Source organism: Sinohyriopsis cumingii, chromosome 4 (genome assembly GCF_028554795.1).
Source record: "Sinohyriopsis cumingii isolate HCF-2022 chromosome 4, ASM2855479v2, whole genome shotgun sequence".
NCBI lineage: Eukaryota > Metazoa > Mollusca > Bivalvia > Unionida > Unionidae > Sinohyriopsis > Sinohyriopsis cumingii.
This window is the reverse complement of record NC_142964.1, coordinates 102582682-102606398: the sequence shown is the minus strand read 5'-3', so window position 1 is coordinate 102606398 and position 23717 is coordinate 102582682. Positions and strand designations below refer to the sequence as shown.

Below are 23717 nucleotides of genomic sequence, written 5' to 3'. Positions count from 1 at the left end.
AAAAAAAAAAAACGCTTCCTTAGGAAAAGGCTCCTGCAAATGAAACCACACAAGTTAAACTAGAAACAAACCAGTTTTAAATTATTTTTCTAAAACATAAAAAATAAAGGCAAGGAATGTGACAAGTGCTGCAGTCATTAAATTGTACAAACCATTATCGCTGTAATATCGCATAATGACGCAAATTTTGACTTTCACACTTTCCCATGCATATTTGACCTTTATAATGAGCTTCTATTACATGAAAGAAAGACTTTTCTCATTAGACCTTAGGATCTCATGACCGTACGCAACTTCATCGAGCACAGACCTAAATCTGCAAATTCAAATTCAGCCGGCATATCATGTTATACGCTGTTTGCTTCAATTAGCAGGCACGACGAAGAGTGTTATTCTGACGCATTATAAACAGACAGATCTTGGTTCCTACGTACTCATGTGCAAATGCTTAATGGAAAGCAAATTACGTATTTACTGGCACGCAAATTAAATTCAACTGCAATCAACACAAACGCACAATGTGTCTGCAGATCATGATCTCTGTTGATCTATTGATTAGTCCTAACAATCATCACATCGCATGATGTTTTGGCAAATCTGGGTCTATATTGTTTGTTCTATTAATTAATCCTTACAAGAATTAAATTATGCGAGTGGAGACGAAGGACTAAGATCCTTACAGCTGGATCTGACTAGATACAATAAAGTATTAAATTATTGTCAGTAACTTAAAATCATATTAATTACCATTTTATTCAGAGACTGTTCAGCAAAATTTTGCAAGAAGAAAATTTAATATCAGTTGATATTTTTTGGAGCAAACTGCATTATACAAATGGAGCCTTTAGAAGACAAGTTACATGATATTTTTCAAACAGTAATTCCCGTATACGAGTCAATTTTTGATTATATACACAAAAGGAAGACAACAATTAATAAATTTACAGGCAATAAGAAAACTGTACGAACAACTTTAGAAAATTACTTACGAAGCGAACCTTTTTTTAACACTCTCATATCTACATCAACCTTGCAATAACCTTTATTAGGCCTTCGATATTTTATCTGATAATCAACCTTGCAATAACCTTTATTAGGCCTTCCATATTCTATCTGATCATCAACCTTACAATAACCTTTATTAGGCCTCTATATTCTATCTGATCATCAACCTTACAATAACCTTTATTGGGCCTTCGATATCCTATCTGATCATCAACCTTACAATAACCTTTATTAGGCCTTCCATATTCTATCTGATCATCAACCTTACAACAACCTTTATTAGGCCTTCGATATTCTATCTGATCATCAACCTTACAATAACCTTTATTGGGCCTTCCATATTCTATCTGATCATCAACCTTACAATAACCTTTATTAGGTCTTCCATATTCTATCTGATCATGAAAACTTTTAAAAAATTTAAATGTATCAAGCAACTCTTCAAAGTTTGTTTATGCATATGAAAAAAATTCTAACGCGAGAATTTTAATTGATTGGCTTTTTAAGCCAATCTGAACTTAGCTGCAGGTACTAGTGCAAACGCCAATTGCAACCATTTATCTGTGTTCTTCTACAACACATATTAAATAAAATGGTTCCCCGTCATATACAGCAACCAATTCGCAACTTCTCGGTCTCCTACGACGAATCCAATTGTAGAAATAGACCAGATGGTCCTAACAGGTTGCGGTTTCCGGGAAGAAAATGTACAAGAATAGATGTTGTACCTTTGAAAAGCACCACAAAAAAAGTACGCTAATGAACTACTGCATAAAACATTAATTCAAAAACGTTTCTCTTCTTCCAACGCTTTTAACTGGATACAGTGCGAAGGTCTGTGCAAAGAATCAACTTGAGGATTTTCTGTTGTTGTTTTGCCTACTTCTCCTGTATCTAGCACACCATTCAATGGCTTAGTATAGTCAGCTTTGGAAGAAATGTAGGTCATTACAACCTCAATTTATTTCATGTCAATGCATGTTAACATAGGTGATAAATATGAATGTGTACATGAAACTGCATGTCCATATAAGTCACCGAGGCAAGGAAACTGATCTTCATTGGATACAGATTTTCTAGCATACTTTGCCGTTGTAATTATGATTGCCGTAGATTAGTGTGTTTAAACTTAATCTTCGGGATGACCCGCACAGTCCCATTTAATAACCAACAACTTGCTTTATCTATTTCTCAACAACTTGCTTTATCTATTTCTCTAAACAACAAAGATCAAAACTGCTTTATAACTAAGATCAAGAGTGCACAATACGGACCACGAACACTAGGCCCGTCCCTAGGGCAAGGCGAGCGAGGCAACCGCCTTGGGCCCCGCGCTTTCAGAAAATCAACTCCGCAATGCAATTATTTTGCTTGGGGCCCCGCTCATCTCTTTTGCTGCCTTCGGCCCCGCACATCATAGGGCCGGGCCTGACGAACATATTTTGTGCGACCCGCGGCCCGTATCCAAACTTCATGGATACGTATTCCTGCTTTTATTATAGACACAAAACTTGGCCCGCTCAGTTCCAGTTAAGCCTGATTCTGGTTCATGTAATCGCTAGAGTTGTGAACTGTCTTAGAAGACACGTCACTTTATATGAAAACAATGTTATCCTTGGGCAACAGCAATACAAAGTTTTCTATTACCACATAAATTTACATAAAAGCATCTTGTGGTCTACCTGCCATTCGCGTCTCAGGAAACACATGTATGTGTTATGACCATACTACACGTAGTCATGCTCTATTTTTAGACGGAAAACCTGTAATCATTTTTAAATACAATCTTCTTTCGGTGAGATTTCCGGAAATTTCAAGATTTTTTAATTTTTTAACTGGAGGCCCCTCTCCACAAAAAAAATCCAACAAATTTAAATTAAAGTTTATGAAAATTTACAAAACAGCGCCACTTTAGATGCTAACATTACCTATAATGGGTCCATTCTATAATATAAAAAAACTTTACTTGTGCATACTCATTAAAATCCATGTCTCATAGAAGAAGGATGTCCCTGAAGCAAACAAGAGGAATCTATTTTAAGCGCATTATTGTTAATTTCCTCCGAGAGCACACATTTTGCTTTAAAACTTCGGCCTTTTTTTGTTCTGCCGATCATTGTTTCTTACACAGGAAATGATTTATTTATATATATGAAATCGATAAATTTAGAATTTTGTCGTATTGTCTCATTGGACTGGATAGTTTCCAATTTTTTTTTTGTACACCAGCTAATTTGTAAGGTACAGTGCATGAGCCTAATAAGTGCGAACCTTGTGTATATAAATTCCAAGAGAACCTAAATCTGCAGTTTGGTTTACACTTTTTCGAGTTAAAACTTGAAAATGGATTGGCTTGTTCGGTGACTACCCCTTTTGCAATACTTGGGCAGTAGGTGCAACTGTAAATAGCACTACCACTGCCAAACAAATTGAACCAGACCTGCCACTGTCTTATTGGTCTTCATTAACATAAGATTTTTATTATATTTTGATAAATAGCGTACGTTCCAGTATTACAATAACTGACATGCTTTTAAAACTATTTTCCAGTTTCAAATGCACATATCTCACTATAAGGATGTGAGGAGTCACGTGCAGCTCCAAGCCGAATATTCTGTACAAGTATGTAACTAAGCATGATGCATTTTTAAAGCTGATCATTGTACATAAGACTTATTCAAAAACCAAGAATACGCAGTCAATTTTAATTAATCAGGTGCCGACAAGGTGATAGATAGAGTTAACATATCGGAACCTTGGCGCGCAGATATGAACCGTACTCTACTGGTACACTACTACTTCGCATGACAATGTTTCGATATGTTAACCCTATCTACAGGGACGTCATTTCAACTCAATTTTTTTTTTTGGGGGGGGGGGGGACAAAACCTGATTCATGCAAATATCAACGCGCTGGCTCAGGTTGAATAACAGATTAGAGAGATAGTAACAGCAGGGACGTCATTTCAATTTTTTCGGCCGGGGGGGGGGGGGGCCTTGACGGGCTTGTTAATTTTCGTATGTAGGCTACAGCAATTTTACAGCACATGTAATGCATTTGCCCCCACTCCCCGCCCCCTCCCTAATGACGTCCCTGCCTATCTATCCCCTAGGTTAGCGAAGATGGGAAACCAGATGTGTGGCTACGATTTATCGATTAAGGCTTTCTATGATCTGTGTCATTCTTTAGAAACCTAGATTATTTAAATAAATTTCACCCCACAGATAAATTTACTTTACACGTGTCGAAAAATAAAGTAAAACTGTTGGGTGCAGACGTGGCTAAAATGATTGTAACGATTTAATAACTATGATATATGTTAAAAACACAAATGTTCGACAACATGTTGAACTTTCTTCGCATCATCCAATATCACGCAAAAAATATTTCCGTACAGACAAGCGAAACGAAGAGAACTACTTCTGATAATAATTTTCGAAATTCTTTGACAGAATAACGTCAAGATTTTTTAAACATACATTATCCAACTAATATTATTGATGCTGCTTTCGAAATTTCGAGAAGGTATCTTTCCTGACACAGCTTGAGACAAAGACAACAATTTAATTTCTGTCAGTCAACTCCAGCACCCATTAAGCATAGTCCGAATATACCTAATATTGTAAGACTGTCAAAAAATATTGCAATTATCAATGTTAGTGTTGAATCATTTCACAAAAGCAGACCTTGGATGCGAAAGGTCGCGGGTTCGAACCCCGGGTGAGTCATACCAAAGACTTACAAAAATGGTACTTGCAGCTGCCTCGCTAGGCGCTCAGCATTAAGAGGTTAGTGGTAGAAATGGTCGGCCTGGTGTCAAGATAATGTAACTGGGTGGAACATCCTGCTACATGTCTGCGGCATGATGCACCAGTGCTAGATAACACTATACACTGCCACACTGCAGACATCGTAGCGATATGGCTGGAGAACTATTAAAGCTACGTTTAAAAAAAATGGACTCGGTGCTGGATCTGACTGACATGTTAGTTGGATGCCGGATCTGACTGGCATGTTGGCTGGGGGATGGGGATGACTGACATGTTGTTTGGGTGCTGGAGCTGACTGACATGTTTGCTGTGCACTGCAGCTGATTGACAAGTTGGTTGGGTGATGGGGCTGACTGTCATGTTGGCTGTGTGCTGGAACTGACTGACATGTTGTTTGGGTGAAGAAGCTGACTGACAAGTTGGCTGTGCACTGCAGCTAACTGACAAGTTGGTTAAGTGCTGGAGCTGACCGACATGTTGTTTGGGTGATGGGGATGATTGTCATGTTGGCTGTGTGCTGGAGCTGTCTGACATGTTGGTTGGGTGCTGGAGTTGACTGACATTGGTTGGGTGCTGGGGATGACTGATATGTTGGTTGGGTGCTGGGAATGACTGTCATGTTGGTTGGGCGCTGGAGTTGACTGACACTGGTTAGGTGCTGGGGATGACTGACACGCTGAATGGGTGCTGGAGTTGACTGACATGTTGACTGGGTGCTGGAGCTGACTGACATGTTGGCTGGGTTCTGGAGCTTGCAGACTGAGTTCTTATAACGAGTATGTAAGCTACATGATTATTTTCTCTAGTTACTCATTCACAGGTTGGGGGGTACTTTCAAATGTAATAAATTATATTAAAATAACATTTGAAATTATTCATTACACTTGCAATTATTCGCTTTGAGGTAAAGTAATTGGTCAAAACTAGCATTACTTTTTAATGTTATCTATATTTTGATTACTTGTTATTGCATTTGTATATAAAATCAATGTATGTGTGAGAGAGCTATATAAAACTTACATCTTCATAACTAAAAGCAATCTATAGTTAGAAGAAAAACACACTGAAGCATTCAAATTAAACACTGAATTGCTACCAGTGTTGGTCATCACCAGGTGACATCAGAGAGCTATCATTAGGCACTTCAAATCTTTGTTATTTATTTTAACTTTCATATCAATAAATCTAAACTGGCTAGATACCAGCTTGTGCTGCTTGTTATTATTTATCCAAACGTCATCGCATATTGCATTACAGATGATGAGCGGTTACAGTTTGTTTTCTATTGTACCTATATGGACTAAAACATCAATAGAGATGCAGCTAAAATAAATTTCCTTTGTATGAGGGCCTCAGGGTAGATTAGTTCTTAGCTAAGTGTGTTACCTTCTTTAAATAAAGTCATTATTATTATTATTCTTAATATGGACTAAAACACACGCTCATTCATATATATATATATATATATATATATATATATATATATATATATATATATATATATATATATATATATATATAATTCCCAAAAGTCTAAAAATGCAGCCGCATGTGTTTGCATTGTTTTCCAACAAGAACAACAACAAAAAACAATTAAAATCAGTTCAATATTTTAAGCACGTCCGCATGAATATGTAATTTTTATAATTAGAAAGTAATTTTAATTACAGGTATTATTTTTTTTATTGATGTACAATTATGTATTTTTGAAAAAGTCTTATTACAATTATTTGTGAACATCTAAAGAAATTAGTAATATATTACAGATGATTACGATTACCCCCCGATTTGCTCAAGAAACTTTTTGATGTTTCTTTATTTAAAGAATCACTCAACATTTTGTGGATGTAAAAAAAATCTTATAAATAAGTACGTTAAGACTTATTTGAAGATGTTTCAATTTGTTCTCCCCCCGCGCCCCATACATTTCAATATTTTATGCTGAAAGACCCATATAAATATAAAAAAAAAAGGCCCGTAAACTGAACGGTAATCAGCTGATCAAATGTTTATTTTATGTAGTCCTAAATGTGGCGTACCAATTGCATGCTGCTGTAACTAAGGAATTATAACGGCAGACGAAAGGGTGCTCTTTATTGGATTTGAGATAGGGGTGTTTTGACTACTTGAAGTAAAAGGGTACTTCTTTATTGACCTGCTTTCCTCGCGTGTCTACAAGAAACACTGAATCTAGGTGCACCCATTTAACAGCGAATAAGACAACCAATTTCTACAGGAGACAATCACGTTGACCTTATTTTATGGCCAAGATGGTTAACAAGATGCGTGACCCTGACGTCTAGCGTTGTAATGACAAAGAAATAAAGCATGCAGGAAGTTTCATATTGTACAATTCCAACTACTGCTAGAAATGATTAACCCGATTGTAACGTCTGGCAATGTATCAGCAGTGTCGGTCCAAGCTACCGTACGTATCCATGATAAAGTCATCTTAAAATGAAAACGCCATGTACGGGATTTTGGCTCAGATTTTGTATGACCAAATTTCAGACTTAATATATAATATAATATAACTGACATCCCAGATTTAAGAAGAATTCTACATATACAAGTTACTTTGCTTTTTCCTTAAACTTATGTTTTCTCCTTGAAAAAAATAGAACTGAAGCAAGGGCTTGGATTCATTATATTCGGGTCTTATGTGGCTGTTTATTGTTCTTGAAGACTTTTACGTCTTTACTAGACTGCTTTCCACACGTGCATAATAGAAAGGTTTATTCTAGCAGGAGAACGGTTTAACGGGTATGCATTGTAAATTAAACAGTGTGTCCGACAACACCGAATCGTCCTTGTTAATTCAATTCGTGAACGATGTAAACAGTACAGTGTACCCGGCCAGAAGCCAGGGACGTCATTTCAACTTTATTGGAAAGGGGGGGGGGGTGTGTGTGCAAAACTTGACAGGCTTGTTTATTTTCGTATATAGGCTACAGCAATTTTACAGCACATGCAAATTCGGGGGAGGGGGCAAATCCTCCCCCCCCTCCCCCCCCCCGACGTCCCTGCCAGAAGCTATTATTATCATGTCCCATTTCAGCTTCTCTGCTAGCACAGTTAAGAAGGTGGACCTGATCGATCGAATCGTGCAAAACCGTTTTAAAATAAAAGGTGTAACCTCAAACGAAAATATTAATTTGTTTCAAATAATTCATTTCATCTGTTCCTAGGACATCACGGATTTTATAACGCATGCGCAGATACATCAGACACTTGATAGGTTTGACCAGGTCTAGAAGAGAGCTGATTTGGGGAATTTAAAAATAAAATAAAAATGAAATATTAACTGTCAAAATTAGAATCAAAAGCAACCAAACGTAGTTTAGAAACATAATATAGTACAATTAACCCTGTGATCGTAATGTAATTAATTTCGCAAAGTATGCGAGAAACTCTTAAAATGCGACAATACATTAGAAGGCATTGTATCGCATATGCGAAGTTTCAAGCGACCGCTTAACAATCCAATGGAGTAGTCGCTAAATGGAACGTTGTAGTACTTGGAAGAAACTACTAATTACCGGCAAAAGTAGGCCATAGTGATTACAGACGCTTTTTGTATCAGCAGTCATGAACATTGGATGGGTATGTGAAATCTATGGAGGGGGATTACCGCCATAATTATATGGGTGTATTTTCTAATCTTTTTTGATGCATTATTGTAAATGGTTTCTTGCAAGTGCTACTTTCAAAATTCTATCCATGTATTTTGTATTCTTCATTGATGCAAAATGTACGTTGCAGTTTGCAAGTACTACTTTCCTTCTACATTATTGTCAATAGCTGCTTGCAAGTGATACGTTAATAATTCTAGTCATGAATTTTCTATTCTTCATTGACGCAAGCTGTAAATGGCTGCTTGCAAGTGCTTAGATAAACTTTCTTTCTGCATCGACCTTAATAAGCGTACATCGGTTTTTTTTGTGCACTGAGGGATACTGTAGCACAAACATATTTGCCCCTGCCCGTGGCAAGATCACGTAGTCGTTTACAAGATGAACGACTATCTGTCCGATTTCAGTCTACTCTTCCTTTGTTCATATTTATAAATTTTCAAATACTGCAATTTTCTGAGAAAACAGATAGATGATGGTTTTCTATTCTATTAAAATATTTGGGAGACCGATTTTTCCAAGTTGTACTTTTGTTTATATCTGGAAATGACCATCAAGAATGGGAAGGGGTCCTCGTGGAAAATTGGGCATCGGCAACGCTTCCCCATCGCGCTCTATTTTGTGCCGTCACCTTGACCTCTCGCCAGGCTGTTTCCGCCATCTTTACCTCCATGCATTTTCATGTTTTCTGTAGCATGTCCACTCTCCTCTTGCCTTTAGGGTTCATTCTAAGGCTTGATGAGTGATGTAGTCAGCTGGCTTCCTCACTGGGTAACCTATCAGACTCCACTTTCTCTTTGTTTCTGGTTATCTGATTTTGAGTATATTCCGGAGGTATTTTGTTCACAAATAACTGCCGTTTGTTTCGTGCAAGCACTGATTTGACACTGCAGTTAAATATACAGATTGAGGGGGGGGGGGTATGTAGGAAGCACGGCGTTTGTCTATATACTCGACTTTGGAGCCGACACCATGCCCGTTTCTTTCGTTTAGAACAATGAACACTTTTCGATTCTAACTACGGTATCATCTCGTACCTTTCTTTCTATTCGGAGATCAATGTAAAGCCATTTCAACGTAGTTTTTCATGCTTTTTGATCAACTTTTTAACGACTGTAATTACGTTTCAATCTACATGATTCCTACTGAAAACGGACACATAGATCTTGATGAAATGAGTGAATGTAATGCTTTTGTAGCTCAATTACAAGACAATTATCAGACTAAATAAAAACAGTTATTTCAAATTTTAAGCTGTTAAAGAAAGAAGTGCGGACTCTTAGTTTTCACTCGCATTCTGATTGTGAGCTAAACATAAGCAAAGTTAAACAATTCTGCTACATCAAGCAAAAACATTTTATAAAATATTTTCATAGTTTAACGAGTGCTTGTTTCGTTTATATGGGGCCTCGGGTCTCCGAGTGGTCTAAGGCATTCGCCTTTACAGATCGAATACGTCTCACCAGTGTCCGCCTGGGTTTGATCAATGTGGGTATTTGTGAAAAAGCCTGCCAGTAGCTTCCCGTAGGTCGGGTTTTTTTCCGGGGTTTTCCCCAGTTTCTTTCTTCGCCAAAAATACTGTCAGCCATGTATACCCTATTATATGCAAGAGAATGACGTTAAAACCACAAAATCTGTTTTGTATTTATATATTCTTTGTATAGAAATCGTTTGTTTTATGCGACTGTATCAACATGCTGATTCCTCCTCACTCACTTATTTTGTCCCACTACTTTGCTTATTCTGAGTTGGGAGAAGTCACTTAGCCGTCAAATCTTACTGTAGCATCGATCGTGGTCGGCATGAGAATGTGGCAAAAGTAATACCCGATAATATAACAGGGCAACGTGATATATCAAGCTTGAGAATAAAATAAAAAAGATATATTAATCCGTATGCCCAACAATCAGTATTATGGATATATCAACGTGATTGTACAAATAGACAGATGGTACAGTGAAAATAAATGATGTGCAATCCCCTCATTCAACAACCTGGTTTTGACAGTCCCAAAAATTATTCCATCATAAAACGGGCGTACCTAAAGATGAAAGAGCTGTTGTAATTTTAATTTTAATTATATGTATCATATGTGTTAACCATGCCAATCACATTTTGAAATTCAATTTAAAGTTTCTTTTTTTATATTTGTTATTATTTTACTAAAAAAATTCTAAGTCCAAATAAATTACAGCAACTATGTTGGTACTGAATGAGGTTTTAGTTTTTTTTTTAAATTTAAAAATTACAGATTTTATGAGTGATTTGTTTGAAGACAAAAAGCTGTTTAAATATGGAGAAATTAATAGGTGTTGGCTCAAGAATGCCTTATACAATATGTTGGTCTATAACTAGAAGTTTAGTATGTACGCGAACAAAACTGCCGAGGTTCCGATGTGATAACTCGATGTAGATCGGGTTTATCACATCGGAACCTTGGCTAGCGAAGATGGGACTTTAATTGGTCATAAAGCTATCGATTATGACTAATATATTATTCCCGCTTTTCAATTTTTATAATTATCACCTCATCATTCTTTGATTATAAGCAGACTCGACTATAACCACTTCATACACTTCCATATCTTAAAAACTACACATAAACTTCGCTATTCATGTATATTTACCAAAATATTAAATGTACTTAGACCAACATAAATATATATTTCCAGTCGGCTAACCTTGTTTTTCTATGCTGACCATAACAATTTTTCCCCTCAGGGTACAAAAATAAAAACTGAGTACCTACCCTAATTTTAAAAGTAGTGCAATAGGAAACACTGTATATTTTTTTCTTACCTATTGTACATCACATTATGTGTATATAATACTGTTTGTTTCCTAAAATTTATTTCTTTCGAATACTAGGACTTCACTCTCAAAGCAATCTGTGTAATTTCGTCCTTACCGGAATAAATGATATGCACTATGCATCCTAGCCCTGTCACCATTGTCCCTGAACGAACATAAAATTTCAAAAACATCATTCTCGTGCACGTACCTCTAAAGGTGGTATTTCGGGAACTACAGTTACTTTAGTTTAAAGGGAACTTGATGGCCCTTGATAGATTCTTCGTTTCTTAGAAAGTAAAACCTAAAAATACTTTTTAGGATACTTTCTTAACAAATCTATTTATAACCATTTTAATTTATTCTAATATTATCGATCGTTGAAATAGCAAGGATATTACTAGAAGCAATCCAAACTAAAACAAATATTGCATTTAGCAATTGTATTGTCTTGCGAGTTCAAAGATAGATATCAAAAGACACTTTCTCAAAAGGATAGAAGTCTGATACGTGCATTCATCCCATTCATTTTTGTTATTCGGTCAAGCAAACTATATTTTTATGATTTGGCCGTGAGACTTGTACTGTATCCAATACACCGGGGCGTTGTGACCATCACTTATGAACAGTAGAACCATAAATACGGCCGCCATGTGTTACGTCTTTTGTACAAAACCCACTTTCATTTGTCAGATTGTCAGATAATCCGGTCTCAAAAGAGACATAACCCGCTTAATTCACGCACCGTCTTCGACACTAACCGACGTTGCCTAGCAATACAAAATGACACGCTCTGCCTTACCACTTGGTTTCTTCGTTTTCTCTGATACAACCCATCCAGAAAATTTCCTCAAAAGAGGTGATAACGAACTCATGATAACGTGCGATACTTATTTTTCTTCTTAGTTGCCAGTAACTCTAACGTTTGACACCCAAATCAACAGGTAGTTTTTTTATTATTAAATTATCGCAAATACAACCGATTTACAAAGTTACGTCAATGCATCTGACATAAACGTGGAGTTCTTGTGCAGGTACAGTTTTCCTCCTCTCATTCCGCGTGATCTTGAACGCTGATCAACCAATCTGATGGCGGGCATAAAAAAAATACGAACTCTGTATATATATATATATATATATATATATATATATATATATATATATATATATATATATATATGAAGTGTTACATAATTAGCACGACCATACCTGAAGAATGGATGCACGTCCCAGGATGACACCGCCGACATTCTCGTAGGGTGCTAACACTTCTAATAAAACATGTCATTGCTATGAGATTTTTTGTGGGCACCAACGATAATTAGACCTAACTTCATGAAATGTACTCAAGTAATAATTTCGTCCGCGACACTTGACACATTAACCCTAGCTCACCGGATTCTATGTGCAGTACTGGTGCCGGTGTGAGAAAAAAGAAGAATAAAAAGGTACAATGTGCAAAACTAGTAGCGAAATCCTGGTAGTGTTTTAAGTTAGTAAAATATGTTTTCCTCTGGATGAAACAAAGCAGAGATAGTGATACTTATATGGATCGGCGGGTGGAGAAGGGTGCGATGTGAGGGGGTGGGAGAGTAATCGACTTGGGTACAATACAGACCGAAAGTACGCTAATATCTGAATTGTGATATATCACTATTATCGAAAAAAGTGGCTTCACTATCACAATACAGTGAATTGCCAGAAAAGTCAACACTGATGAGGATGATGATGATGATGATGATGATGATGATGATAACGAACCAAAGGTCATCTTGCCATATTCAAAGCTTCCAGAGAGCCCTGCCTCCGTCAATTTCAAATTATTATCCAGGACTCTTAAATGTTTTTTTGATTTTTTTTCTCTTTAAATTTGGCCTACATTTTTATTAGTGGCCACTTCCAGGTTTAGGAGAAATATAACCGTGTACTTCTATTTTAAAAACAAAATGTGTGTGAGTGTGTGTGTGTTTATTGTTACGTAGCTTTAACAATTTGAGTCATACCACTACGATGTCAGCAGTTTATGGTGATGTCTAGAACTGGAGCATCATGTCGCAGACATGTAGCATGATGTCCCCACCCAGTTACATTATCCTGACACCAGGCCGACCAGTCCTAACACTAACCCCTAATTGCTGAGCGCCAAGCGATGCAGCTGTTAGTATCATTTTTATAAGTCTTTGGAATGAGTCAGCCAGGGTTCGAACATACGACCTACAGCATCCGTGGCGGACGCTCTATCCACTTAGGAAATCTATTGTAAAAAATCATTATATATATATATATATATATATATATATATATATATATATATATATATATATATATATATATATATATAGGTATGATTTTTTTAAATGTGTGTGTGTGTGAATGTGCGTGTTTTAACAATTTTGTATTTATGTCTCTGATTATGGCTTGGTTATTTTTTAGTGATTAATTTCCTGATTATGGGGAGTCTAAGTTGTGAAGATATTTCTCATTCCGAGTAAAATTAGCCAATACCTCGAAGCAGACGTCATACTGTACAGTACACACGTGACTTTATGGTAGCATAAATTAGTTTTGAAAAATGGACCCTCCCTAATTTCTTCTCATGAGGAATTATCTGTATATTCTAATGCATACATATTTAGTAACGTGAAATAGGTTAATAATTTGTATAAGGTATTTGGGTCTTGTTTCGTGTTGCATAGCATAAAGTACCAATCGTAGGCACGCGCTTACTGATGGTCACACACATGTGAAGCAAGATACTCCATCCAAGTGTTAAACTAGAGTTTCATGGTGATAAGAAGAAAATTGTTTGTAGTATTGACACGTTTGAGAACCCTTCATTTGACAATGACTGTTGTGGTCAGGTCCTTAACTTAAAATGGAGGACATATGGGCTCAAACCAGGCTCACGCTGGAATGGTTTGATTCGCTCGGATAATGAAATTCCCTTGTGTGTTACAGTATCGGTCTTAAAATGAGTACACTAGACCGTAACGAGCATACAGTACTGATTCTTGTGTTCACTTCATCAATTTTTTTGTCATATGTCACTAAAAATGTTGACTCCCGTGGCGCCATCTGGCTGCATGGACACGTCTTGTCAGTGAATTATCAAAAAATCTACACAATATATTGTTTTTCTTTGGTGCACGTATGCTTTCGTGCTACAAATGACCAAAGTCACTAAAGGGGATGAAAAATGTATGTCATGAAATTCTTATATTGAAAAGAAAGTGTATTAAGAAAGTATTCTATCAAACACTGGTAGATAATAAGTGAACATTAGCAGTTAAACGAGAACAAGATCCCGAACATATAGTTACGGTGCATCTCTTTATCACGAGAACCAGGAATTAAAACATTTTATGAATTTTACTAAAGCATTGCTAAAACAGTTTTCTTTATGACACATAAATGCTGACAGAAACGATAATAGTGAGTTGAGGCAGTAAAGATAAGGTGGTAGAAATATCAAAACAAATTGCATTATCTCATTTTTTATACATTTATTTACTAACGCTAGTGCATTAAGTGGATCTAGTATTTTTCTTTCTCTTTTTTAAATGGAGTCGACTGGGAGGAACCACGGTAGCTTAGTCGGTAGAGTGTCAATCTGATGATGTAAGGATCGCAGGTTCGATACTCACCCATGCTACAGTTTCCCATGCCTTTAGGATCCCTAGTACAATTATCATTTCATTCCTGTGGAACTCAAACATATCAAATTTAGTAATAAATATATTTTGATACTCTAAAGTTATAATGTTCACAAGACACTTGTAAGTACAGTATACAATCTTTGGGTCATTGTATTTTATCGTGAACCTGATACAGCACTCCCCCTTAAAACTCACAGTACAACAATGTCCGTGGAAGCCGTAGAAAATAATGCGTTATGTATCATGATACCGCTTTATAATGACATGAATGAAACATAATTTTTAATACAGAATAATGAAATGGGATCAATGACAGTACACACCTTATAACAAAAACCGCGTTATAATGATCTGCCTTATAGCGAGGAAGTGCTTTTCAGAATGTGAGAATTTGTCTCAAACAATTGTCAAAATATAACTTCATGCTAAGTATGTTTAACTCTATATGGAATTTATTGGAGGGGGGAATGAAGTTCTTGAAGTCGTATCGCACAATGCGTGAAGGAATTCGTATATATGCATTGGGGAATTCGCTCACAAAGCACATTTGAGTTCAGGGATTTACAGATCAATTTGCCAGACTACCAGGACAAGCTCAAATCTGGTCCGGGTAAGCTCAAATTTGCAAAATGCTAGCCCGCGGGCAAGTCTACAAAATTGATAGAGGGATACAAAAAAAAAACATTTTTTTTATATACTGAAAGTCAGTTTATGAGTTAAAAAAAAAAACAGTAACTCTCTGCGAGCTAATTTACCGACAAGAGGCTGTGTTCAGTTCCTAATGTTCTTCTTCTGCATAACCCGCTACAATTTATTTCATCTACTGTACGCGATACGCTTAATTTTCCAAGGTCAAGTTCAAGTCAGCTTTTCGCGGGGCAAGCTGATATTTATACAGCTGGAAAATCCCTGGAGTTCATCACAGGCTTACTCAAAAACATTGCATAATTAACTGTCCACCAAAAACTCAAAATATAGTTTCACTTAGTCACCGTGTCTATTGTTTGCATTTTTACTGTATACTATAATCCCTTGCAAAATCGAAGACCTGTTCATTCCTGATCACCGATCTATGAACTGAATACCGTAACTCGACTCCAAACTCTGTATGTGTGTGTGCGTGTGTGTGTGTGTGTGATTTGGATTTTTAACGTAGCTTTAACAATTTTTCAGTCATATCGCTACGATGTCTGAAGTGTGGCAGTTTATAGTGATGTCTAGCAATGAGGCATCATGCCGCAGACATGTAGCATGATGTCCCACCCAGTCATATTATCCTGACACCAGGCCGACCAGTCCTAACACTAACCTCTTAATGCTGAGCGCCAAGCGAGGAAGCTGTTAGTACCATTTTTGTAAGTCTTTGGTATGACTCGGCCGGGGATCGAACCCACGACCTCCCGCATCCGAGGCGGACGCTCTAACCACCAGGCCACCGGAGCAGTCGACTCCAGACTGAACTCGCAGCTAAACTGATTAAACGATCTGCGATCCCACATGGTTGCTATCTGGATTTTACATCGTTTGTCACCAGATACTGGCATGTACGACAAATCAACAAAATTACATGGATCTGACTTCAAATTTTCAAGTTTCAGATTTAAATTCGCTTAATGACAGATAACAATATTAAATATAATGTAACCTACTGATCAACTCAAATTAGGGAAGGAGGAGTTAACCTAATTTCTACCTAACAGTCCAAATGTGCCCCCCACACACACACACACATCTGCACATCCTGCAGGTATCTATACCACATGAGGAGATGGTGTGACCATATGATTTATGTGCCCTAACTAGTACTTCTCCACTTGAAATTTCCAGCTTCCTACCTAGTAAAGACTTGTATGGTCAACAATGGTCTATGGGCTCTTTAGCTATCACATAACACATGTGAGACCATGTCACCTGACACTGCTGCTAAAGTGTGGGAAATATTTGTACCTACCTACCCAAAAATGGTATAACCTACATGGAGATCTGATGGACAACAATAAGAGGTGGTTTACCAATCAAATCACAACCTAGCACAAATTTGCAATGCTATATCTGATAGGATACTAAAAGTGGAATGGAAACTGCTTCTGTCAGATATGTTGAGGTCTAAATTTTAATCAGATTGGAATACTGATATCAGTGCATTCACTGTACGACCAAACTAGAACTCTAACATTATACACTGGAAAAATTATCATCTTCTCATTTTTCAAAAAACTTAATAATTTAAGCAACATTGTTAAAATTTATATAAGTCACTATAACTTCCTTTTTTTAAAATCCACTATATCATTCAAGGTATTTTTCTGATACACGTATATCCACAAACAAGGTTAAATTATAAAAAGCGACTGAAACATATTTATACCAGGATCAATATGGTCTAATTTTCAAAACTCAAACAAAAATGCAGATATGTTGGCTGTTATATCTGCACATTTTCATTCAGAACCAATTAAACACTGCAAGATGGCCTCTATTTAGGAGAAGCAGTAAGAAAAATACATGCTGATCATGTCTGAGGTTAGATCAGACCCATTTGCAATTAACTTAAAACAGACATTAAAAAAGTCTCTCAGTGAAAACCCCATGTCAATATGACCATCCCTTAAGGAGGAATAGCGATTACAAGATTTACAAGATGGCAGCCTTGTCAGTCATACTAGATGTCAGATTGATTGACACTATTTTCATTTATGACACACAAAAGACAACAGTTATATATAAATGCAAGTACATGTTGCTACATTATTTATAAATGCAGACACATTTATAATCGCAAAGCTAGTAACCAAAAGGTACCTCGACACAAATACCAGGTGGTACACACAAAACTACATCAAGCTGCATGTGTCACATGTTAATTAAATCTCAACAATCAAAAGTTAATACCTCTGGCAAGAAACTGGGGTGTTTAAACAACAGTATACAGCCATGTATAACATGCACTTAAAACTGCAGACTGTGTTTTGATTATATAATTGGTAATTGGACCCATGCATCTAAAACAGCCTTGCCTGCGATTGATGCAGCTATCTTTGATGAGACTATATCCACTTACAGACTTAGAAATCATGCAGTAGTAAAAGATACGGTAATAATATAGAACTAGGAATCTTAAGAAATGTACCCCAAAACAGAGTCCATCTCCTGTTACACCACTGTTAAATTAACACAAATTTCTTACAAAAGCACCAAAATATTAACTGAAATCATTTATTGTATTTTCAAACCCTATTTCTTCTTTAAGCTCCTCCTATGTTGAAGAGATTCCCACATTTTTTAACAAATTTCAAAAGAATGGGTAGTTTCCCCAATAACCCCACCCCCCAAATTATAATTTCTGCACAACCACCTGACATATACAAGAACAATGAATGTACTCATGACAATTCCTGAATGGCTTGATTATACAGATGATTAATTAACTTTATCATATGTACTAGACTATCATGTGATCAAGTAAGTAATGTGTTTTGACAAGCCAATAAATCTTGGTAGTATGTCAATTAGTACCAACACCCGAACAAACAAAAAAAAAACACAACAGAGATATGGGCCTCATGGAGCAAAATCCCTAAAAGACAAAGTCAGATCATATATATATATATATATATATATATGCACTGTTGAAATGTCTAATGTCTTCACACCTGAAACATAATTACAAGACACATCCCAATGCAAAATGGTAACCTGACATCATTTAAAAACAAACATTAACTGTATAGTTGTTCTGACAATGATGTAGTGTTGTCTTTAATCCTTTTTAAAATATAAAAGTATACATGTATGTATCCTGTGTGGTAACTTGAGATGATCCACACTTACTCTTGTAATATCCTTTGACTTCTGACCTACTCAATGATTTTAAGCCTTCATTTTCATCTGCTTAACCTGGTTACACATTACACTAATTCTAAATCCAATGATCCTCTTTAAGCCTGTGTAGAAAGAATTCATGTAACAAGTAAAGTCCACAGTACCTATGATAATGTGACTATTCATTAGTCTATATTATTCACACTTGTGAAATAGCATAATGTCCTGTTGCTCAAAATATGTGTACTCACATACTGGTGTGTGTGTGTGTGTGTGTGTGTGTGTGTGTTTATTTTTAACATAACTTTAACAATTTTTTCAGTTATATCACTAAGATGTCTACAGTGTGGCAGTTTATAGTGATGTCTAGCACTGGGGCATCATATCATGCCGCAGACATGTAGCAGGATGTCCCACCCAGTCACATTATCCTGACACCAGGCTCACCAGTCCTTTTCACTAACCTATTAATGCTGAGTGCCTAATGAGGCAGCTGCAAATACCATTTTTATAAGTCTCTGGTATGACTCTGTCAGAGTTCGAACCCATGACCTGCCACATTTGAGGCAGATTCTCTAATCACTAGGCTACCGGAGCAGTCTACTCACATACTGGTCTTACAAGTGCAAATGCTTTTTTGACATTCATTTACCCTATGCAAAAATATCATCTCTGCTTACATTTTCTGTACCATATAAAGCAATGAATGGACCCCTTGGGCACAGAGGACCCAGAGGAAGATGGGGCCATTATTGGTTTATACAGGCACTAAGCACTGGGCTATCCTTCTTTGGGAACTTAGAGACTGTGTAGATGAGTTCAGGTTGCAAGTATAGTTTACTAGGGGCTGGATGCACTGAGACACTAATGGAAAGACTTCTGTGTGTGATTTGGATTTTTAATGTAGCTTTAAAAACTTTCCAGTCATATCGCTCTGATATATGCAGCGTGGCAGTTTATAGTGATGTCTAGCACTGTGGCATCAAGCCATGGACATGTAGCATGATGTCCCACCCAGTCCCATTTTCCTGACACCAGAAGGACCGGTCCTAACACAAACCCTTCAATCCTGAGTGCCAAGCGAGGCAGCTCTACTAGTACTATTTTTACAAGTCTTTTGTTTGACTTGGCCATGGTTTGAACCCACAACCTCCTGCATATGAGGCAGATGCACTAACCACTTAGGCCACTGAAGTGGTCAAAAGATGGATGGACAAGAGCAGTTATGTAATCAGAAAAGTATGGCCAGAAAAAGGCTGTCATGCAACAAGTACTTCACAAAATGTCTAGCTGCTTTAGTTGTTGCTCTGAATTTAATGCCATTAATCTATTGTGCACATAATAGGTTACACATGGTGGCCAGAATATTTGGTGCAGAAAGAACCCAGGAATACACAAAAATCCACTTACCTGCAGTAAGCTATTTTCAAGCTTTCTCATACATGCAAGCTGTCTGAGCCTTAGATTCAAACCCAATGCAGACAGAGGTCAGATGTCAATGATCAGTAAAGTCAAGTGCCCTCAATGGCACTCTGGCACCCTAGCTCCATTGGGGGCTGACAATTTAACTTTTCTTGGGGGTAGGGGGTAGCTGTGCCTGTCATATTTCTTTCATTGTAAACTGCAGAGCAAAGACATTGTTCTCAAGCCATTGGTCGGCTAAAATTTTGTTGTTAAACAATCCTAAGCTCCCCCCTCAAAAAAAACCTGTCTTCCATATAATGGTTTGGTCCCTCACAAAGAAGGTTGAAGGTTATATAGGAGTAATGTTTGCATTCTTGACCTGACCGTACAAGTTTAGTAAAATTAAAATACATGAAAAAGACCCTGTACCCTGTAATCTTTTTCTTTCAAGTGACCTTTTCACCTCAGGTTAGAGATCCAACAACAATATCCCCCTGACATACATAGAGTATAAAAACCAATATACAAAGTTTTGGTGAATTTCTACTGACCATTGAAAATAGAGTTATGGATAAGTGGGACAAATACATGGAGGGTATCACAATAGGCGAATCTCAAAATGCTTGAGTTTAATGCTTATTAATTCTTACCCACTAACACATCGGCCCCTGCATGATGACACGATCATATGCCAAGATGATAAACAAACATGTTGAAGTGACCCACATTCAGTACCCATTACATGCTATTAATGAAACTTTAAAACATCCCTAATGCAAGTAACAATGTGTAATTTTCCTCTGATATTCAAAATACAACCAGAACATCATCTGGACCTTGTTTCATTAAAAACTCTCAGCACCAGGATAGTTACCTGTGTGTTCATAGGTATAAAGTTATTCTTATAAAACTGTGGAAATACTGAAAAGTAGGTTACAATTAATTTAGTTTGTGAGAGCAGTGTAAATTTGATATAATTTAAAAGTGTAGTGTTGTTGTTGTAGCGTTTAACACCATTTTTCAGCACAAGATAGGCTATACATGGCAGCCAGTATAAATGGTGGAGGGAGAACCCGGGAAAACCCCGGAAAGAACCACCGACCCACGAGAAGCTACTGGCAAGCTTTCTCACATACCCACATTGACCGAACATGCGACTCGAACCCACGCAGACAGAGGTAAGATGGCAGTGATCCGTAACGGTGAGCGCTTTAGACCACTAAGCCACTCAGGGCCCCAGTGTAGTGTTAAATAGTGCACTGACTACTAATTATATTAAATGTACAGTAAACATTAAAAATTAGGCCATTTGCACATAGTTTTGGTGTGCATTAGAAGTTCTTCCAAACTTTACCTAGCATGCAAGTTGTTCTCTACCAATTTTTTTAATATTTTCTGACATAACTGGTCATGGCATAGAACAATCAGTGTAATTCAATTGCATCAGATTTCAAGTGCTGCTGGACTGATAGTCGATTCCACGAGGGACTGCTTACAAACTGTGTCTCAAAATATTTGATGCAGGATTTCAATACAAGAGGAATTTTACTTCCTGGGTAGTAAAGTCTAACAACATCAGTGAGTTAACAAGTTGCAAGCCATCTAAAATTGCCACTTTACATTTGTTCTCCACCAGAGCCAGTAATCTCAGAATAATACAAGTGTAGGTGAAGAACAACTTGGTGGTCAATAAGTGAACAGGTATATGAAATCCTATGCGTAATACCCATTGATTTCAGCTGAGAGAGAGAGAGAGAGAGAGGATAATTATTGACTGGAAAGTTGCATCTAAGTTAGAAGAGAGATAGAGAGAGGTGTAAGAGCACAAAAGAAAGAGGGGATAATTATTAACAAGAAATTTTGGACTATTCTGTATTGGCAATATACCCCACAAGTGTATGGCAAAAGACCCTGACCAAGACATCTTGAGAATACAACCATTGCATGTAGAGAACAAATAAATGGCAACTGGTTTTCTCTCCTGTGTGACTTGTTATTTATATTTTTAGTTCTTTCTGATATAAATGTCAGCTCTTCAAACTAATAACAAGTTACTCACCTCAAATGCCCAAGTGCAATGAGCATTAGCATACAGATGAACACAGCGACCCACTTCAACATCTTCATGGGTTGTATATAAATTTTTCAAGCATGTCTGCAGATGTGGAGAAATTCTTCTTAAAGTTTCTCTGCTGAAGACAATACCAGTTCCTCCCATACAATAATTGTCACTATCACCAAGGTTTAACTGTCCATATTCTTCCTTAGTCCCAACACCAGCCTGACCTATAAAGTGTGGGACTGAGCTGTTTACTGATCGCAAAAATGTCTCAAGTTTATCTCCCTTGATAAAAACATCATCATCGGCTCGAACAAACCATTCATACTTTTCAATATAATGTTCATACATGTACTTTAACATCATGAATGATTTTTTCTGTGGTGGATAAGAGTCATCGACTCCTGGTAAACTTATCACTGGTATATTAAATGAAGAATTTGACCCTTCACTTGAAAAGAATACAACCTTACCATTAATTGTTTTAACCCAAGTCCTGTAGGCCGACACAACTCGGGAATCTACATATTTCTTTGCAGTCATAATTCCAACAAAAAGGAAACCTTTTTCTTCAGCTTCTTCTATTATAACACCGGAAGATTTTCGGGTGGTCTTTTTAGAGTTAGACAAACTAGGTGCCAGTGTATTGTTAGCATTATCAATGTTCTGTCTTTCATCCTGATCAAATTCAATATTTACATTGACAGCCAAGCAACATTTTGAACGAGTGAATGATTGTGCACAAGGAATGAATGCATTTCGACACCAAGTAGACACAAAAATCCCAAAGCAAAGACCAAATATCGTTCCAGTCACAAAGTTTTTGTGTAGTCTATATTTACTTTTGGCCATAATAAACCAACTCGCATTGCCATTCACTTGTCAGTACTGATGCATCCGAAGTAACCTTCAGCCATACCAACAAAAAATAATTTTACCAGGATAACATTACAAAGTCTGCAATCTCGTTCATTCTTTATAATATCAGGTTCATTTAAACTGCACCGTAGATATCTTGCGATGTGAAATGTTCTTAAATATTGAACGATGACGAAATCTCAAGTTCACTCCCTCATCAGAAATGAATGTCCTGTTTAGTACAATATATCTTTGTAGTAGTATTTCCTTCACTTGCGGACACTTCATTGATTCCTCGTGAGTAATTATTAATTGAAGTACACGTGACTATATCTACTACAACTGGTAGTAAAACATGAATGAAGTATACATTTGTACCCACTGAAATAAAAAATCAATCAAGTGCGTGTCCAATCAGAGCAACCTCGGCCTTTTCTGTCAAATCTTACAAGAGAAGAAAAGCAGGGGATACTCCGATTGGTTAATTCAGCATAGCCTGGTACCTTGGCGTCCTATGATGCTCTGTGGAGCATCATGGGAGGCCAGGGTACCAGGCTAATGTCAACGGTCAAATATGACGTCACTACTATTAAGGGTAATGAAAACCGGTGATAACGAGAAATTTCCCTCTGGCAAGTAATGTCATGTTAGTGTATGCAACGTGCATGGGCATCAAAATACCTCTGCTTCAAATTAAATTAAATCAAAATAGTTTGCTAA

General features: G+C 36.9%; 1 protein-coding gene across 1 annotated transcript in view; it reads right to left on the bottom strand.

Annotated features, from left to right (window-relative positions):
- LOC149801800 (chondroitin sulfate synthase 1-like) overlaps positions 1 to 23429 on the bottom strand; it is a 90583-nt gene extending 67154 nt beyond the window's left edge. Inside the window, exon 1 of the mRNA XM_089956146.1 lies at positions 22140 to 23429. Coding sequence (XP_089812272.1) covers positions 22140 to 22991 — 852 coding nt within the window. The 5' untranslated portion in view covers positions 22992 to 23429. The remainder of the gene's footprint in view (positions 1 to 22139) is intronic.
- Between the last annotated feature and the right edge of the window lie 288 nt (positions 23430 to 23717).